Source organism: Hyposmocoma kahamanoa, unplaced genomic scaffold (assembly GCF_003589595.1).
Source record: "Hyposmocoma kahamanoa isolate Upper Pololo Valley unplaced genomic scaffold, ASM358959v1 202, whole genome shotgun sequence".
Lineage (NCBI taxonomy): Eukaryota > Metazoa > Arthropoda > Insecta > Lepidoptera > Cosmopterigidae > Hyposmocoma > Hyposmocoma kahamanoa.
This window is the reverse complement of record NW_020653726.1, coordinates 16262123-16267232: the sequence shown is the minus strand read 5'-3', so window position 1 is coordinate 16267232 and position 5110 is coordinate 16262123. Positions and strand designations below refer to the sequence as shown.

General features: G+C 35.0%; 1 protein-coding gene across 1 annotated transcript; it reads right to left on the bottom strand.

Moving 5' to 3' along the window:
• Nucleotides 1-3112: 3112 nt before the first annotated feature.
• LOC113227165 lies at nucleotides 3113-4714 on the bottom strand. Its single transcript, XM_026460043.1, has one exon. It carries the CDS (start codon nucleotides 4712-4714, stop codon nucleotides 3113-3115), a length of 1602 nt encoding a protein of 533 aa, XP_026315828.1.
• Nucleotides 4715-5110: the final 396 nt, after the last annotated feature.

Here is a 5110-nt window from a genome sequence, read left to right as displayed (position 1 = left end):
ATGCGGAGAAGAATAATAATTAAAGCGGACGTTGAAGTTAAGGACATGAACAGAAGAAACCATACGCCGAAATTGAATTCCGTATACATAGCCATCCATATTGGTACGTTACCGGCTCTGTGTACAATGTAGGCCATTTCATCAGTGAATGCTTGGTGGGCATAGAGATAATCAAACGCTCTTGCCCGTATATTAGTTAAGACTAAATATCCAACAACAACATCGGTACGATTTGTTTGAATAAAATCCAAACCCCCTGTAGCTTTCATATCTTCGTCAACCGTTGAAAATGTTTCAGCAAAGTCAATGTATGAATAATTTATTTTAAACTTTTCTTGGTCAGCTATAGTTTCAAAGGCATATTGTTCGGTACCTGGCAAATATATTTTCAATTCGCTTTTGGAAGGGAATATAGAAAATGGTGGAAAATGAGGTACAGTTACTGTAAACGTGCAGTTTCTTAAACCAGTTATAAATTTATTCGGGAATAAATTATTATTCACGTTCAGGTTCATGCATTGCCCAAATTCGATTATTCTTTCAAAGTATTTTCCGCATGCGTAATTTTCAAACGCATTGTAAGTGTAGATTTCAGCTGTGCTTGTTCCATTAATCACCATGACATCGTAAACGTGAAGACCTAATAGTTCATAGAAAATATTGTGTAGTTCGTTTTTACTAAGTTTCTTTACAATAATTATAAATTTTTTTGCCGGATTCCAAGTAACTTCTCGTGTTAGATTGCCGAAATGTTTAATAAAATCTTTTGAATTTCCTGCAAAGACTAAGTACCCATGATGAGGAATCTGAATCTTTTTTGAAGTTGTCCTTGAGATAACCAATTGCCTGGAGATGGTACTTATTCCTTTCAAAACTTCATTGTCTTCAGAATTGATGTCTACATATGTGATGTGCTCTCCGTAATATCGCCTTGTTATATTCATGATACATGTTGACAAAGTTTCCGAACCTTGTTCATAGTTAAAGAAATTTCCATTAGAAATTCCAAGCAACAGGAGAAACACATAAGACAACAGCAACATTTTAAGGTAAGTAGCGCTGTGCGTGTTAAATTTTCATTAACTGACTTTTATAATAATATCCTACATCAATCACAACACGGGAACGACTTATAATCGCTTGTTTGTTTCTGACAGAAAAGAAATCAAGGTATTTGTTGATAACACACGAATATGGAAAATAAATATTGAACGTACACAGTTTTTATTTCTCACTCTGTTGCAATGTATTTAACTTAACAAAATGTAGATATTGAAATTACTTAAATTAGAACTGTGCTCGCGGTTTCATACTTGCAACAATGTGTCACCTGTGATGCCTACCTCGTAAACTTTACGACCAATTAACATGCCGCAAAGGGAAAATTTTATATCTTCATAAAACTCCCCACACGACAAATGTTTATTTTCAATAAAAATTAATGTATTATAATTAATAAGTACACTTAAAGATAATATTACAGTTTTCTATTTATTGTTATCATTAAAACGTTATAGAGGCTTCAATGTGGAAGCTAGGTATATCGTGTTGTTAATTTTTCGCACCCAATAAGTTCAGAGGATACGAAAACCACTTTAAAATTGACATCCATCTATCTTTTTTTATTTGTCAACCGATTTAGATGAATCAAAACGTTATCGCAAGCTTATCTTAAAACATTTCTTAATCTGACTTTTAAATTAGTACACACATTGTGGAGATTAGAATGCACAAACACACATATAACCAGACAAATATACGAGTACTAGTAAGGGCGCGTTCCCATTATGCCGTGACGACAGATTGTTGTGCAGTTTACAGTGTCGTGGCTTGTATATTTAAATGAAGTTGTTCACATGTAGCACGACACGATTAACTGTCGTTCACGATTTTTTATCGTCACAGTGGGAACAGCTAGAACGACAGTCGTCAGACGATAAGAAAACGTCACGATAAAAACGTGACGACAGATTGTCGCAGCTCCTATTGTCGTCACGTTTTATTTACCGCTGTCCGCACGTATTCTGCTCCCTGCCTTCACCTTTCGTACCCCGCGCCCTCTGCTCGCTTTGCAGTAGCGTTGGGTCGTAGCCAAAGATGGGCAAGCGCCCGGGTTTTAACTCGGCGCTTTGTTAACGCCGTGTTTAAATCGGGTTAAAACCCGAAATCGAGGGCAAAAACTATTTACGTCTAAATATTTGTTGTGAATTGAGTTTTGTTCAAAAATAATTATGTGGAAATGCCTCTTCTTCATGTAATAAAAATGTAGAAATTTGTTACAAGTTATTGTATATTATGTTGTTAGTGTTGGAATTATACCAAATTCTGTACTCTTTGTTTCTGCCCAGTTTTAACCCATTTCTGCCGATTTTGGGCAGAAATGGGTTAAAACTCGTCGCTTCGGGTACAACCCTGGTGAAAACACGGGCGGGTTGATTGGGTTTTAACCTACTGCCCATCTCTGGTCGTAGCAGGGGGTCTACTCTCGATCTCCGTCTGACATCCGTCCAAAACAATTACTATCAAATAATATTCGACAAAATTAAAAGACAAATATCAAGTATGAAGCTTTATTCGCATCACGTGTCTTATCATTTGGTCAAGTATTGCTTATTTGGCAGTAATTGTTTCGGGCGGAGCTCGAGACTAGACCCCCAAGTATTGACAATACCGAAAAGAAAGCAACTTCGTATACCGTTTGAGATAACCCTAATGGAATTCTTTTTTGTAGCATTGGATGTACCCAAAACTTTCTTTTCTTTGTTTGCTTCCTCTTCCGCATTTTAAAAAAGTAATACATTATTAAAATTTCGTCTACATCCATTTCGAGCGAACACACACTACCGGCTTCCAAAAGAACATACAAGCGACTGCAGTGCATCAAACGATTCTGTCGTGCAAACGACAAGGAGGCTGTCGTGAAACGATAAATTGTCGTCACAAAGTAGTGGGAACAGCTAGTCACGACAGTCGTCCAACGATAATAAAACGTGACGACATAGCGGGAACGCGCCCTAACTGTTTCTTAAAGCTTATTGCGGTCTTCCGTAGGTAATAATGACGTTTACTTAAAAATACTTGAAGTATAGACTCATTCTTTACAATTTTATTGTCAAATATAACGTATAATCACATGTTTATTTTTAACTAACAACTCTAAAACAAAGGTAACCATGGCTAGAGTATACCCAATGAACATAAGATTCCAAGGAACTAAGATGTGGGCCTTAAAAGATACATCATATGTCCTGTCGTGGACTTTAGCCTGGTCATAATAAAGATCGTTAAAGTGCTTGTCCATCAATCCACTTTGTCGTAAATACATACTGTGCATATGCAACTTTTTATGCATTGGAAATCCTTTGTACAAAATGATTGCGTAAATCAATTTCATGACTGGTTCAGAAAAAAGGTAGACCTTACTCTGTCCTGTTGCATCCAATACCTTATACCTGTTAAACTGGTATATTGATAATGGTGCTATTGTGAACATTTTATCAAATTTACTTACAGTTGTTATGCCTTGTTTTAGTGTTTGACAATTTCCTATATCTCGCTTAAATGACATATTTGCTTCAGAGGACAGGAATTCTATCATAGTTGGACTGACGCAAGACTCAAAATAGTGTTCTGTCAAATCTTTCTCTGTAGACACTTGGTGCACCTTACTGGGATACATCGTGAGACTAACTAGACTTGATTGGTAGAAAGCATTAATTAAATACGCAAACCAAACCCAAAGTAACAATACACACTTTGTAGTGAATCTGCACTGAATAGTGTAGCCATGCAAAAACAAATTGTCCCATAGTTTTAGAACAGTTGATATCTTATCATTAGTGCGAAGCAAGAAAACTGCCAACATGGAAAATGCTATAAAAGAAACAAACAAAGCAATCCAGACGATAAAATCGAATTCTAAGTACATATTCATCCATACAGGTACGTCACCAGATTTCTTAACAATATAAGTGAGTGTATCGGTAAAAGCTAGATGAGCATATAAGTTATCAAACGCTGCACCTCTAATGCTTGTCAGCCAAATATAACCGAACAACACATCAACCTGATTTGTTTCAATTAAATTAAAAAATCCATTAGATTTCATATCTGCATCTATCAAAGATGAAGTTTCAGCAAAGTTTATATAAGAATAATTGATATTGAATTTCTCCAATTTACTGATAGTTTCGAAAGCAAATTGTTCAGTCCCTTTTGTAACTTTATACTTCAATGTCTTATTTTTATTCGGGATTATTGTTAATGGTGGTAAATGTGGAATTGCTACTGAAAATGTACAGTTTATTAGTCCTGTTATAAGCTTATTTGGATATAAATCGGAAACTGTGGGTTGGGAACATTGACCATACTCTATAATTCTATCAAAATATCTCCCACATGCGTAGTTTTCAAATGGGTTGTAAGTGTAAATATCAGCTTCATCTGTTCCATTGATGACAATTACATTCGTAACATGGACATGCAATATTTCATCAAAGATGTCTCTGAGTTCATCCTTTCGAAGAATTTTTATAATAATAAGAAATTTAACTCTTGGGTTCCAAGTAGATTCTCTTTTAATGAAGTGAAAATTTTCAACAAATGTTTCCGCATTTCTAGCGTTTATTACATATCCCTGATGAGGTATGCGTATTTTCACTGCGTTGAGCTGTTTTCTCGATATTAAGGAATAAGATGACATCACATGAATCATTTTTAATATGTCATTATCATCCGACTCGATATCTATAAATGTGATCTGTTTTCCTTTTTCGTAATATTTGTTTATTACCGCTTTTACACAACTTACTAAGCTATTATTTACTTCTTCCGTATTCTCTGCTAAAATTTTAGCTTGAATGTTTAATAACAATGTAACAATTAAAACGTGTAGTACTAACAGTTTGTAAGCTATTACAAAGCGTTTGCCCATTTTGTTCAGTTATAAAGCTTATCTGTTTTTTATTAAACACCAGCTGTGGTTTCTTTTAACTGCTTTGTGCTTAGTTTTCCTTTCCAATAAACACTGCGATTGTAGATTTTACTGATAGACCCCTACATTTGATTGCCACTTAACAACACTGTTTGCATACTATGAATAATAACTATA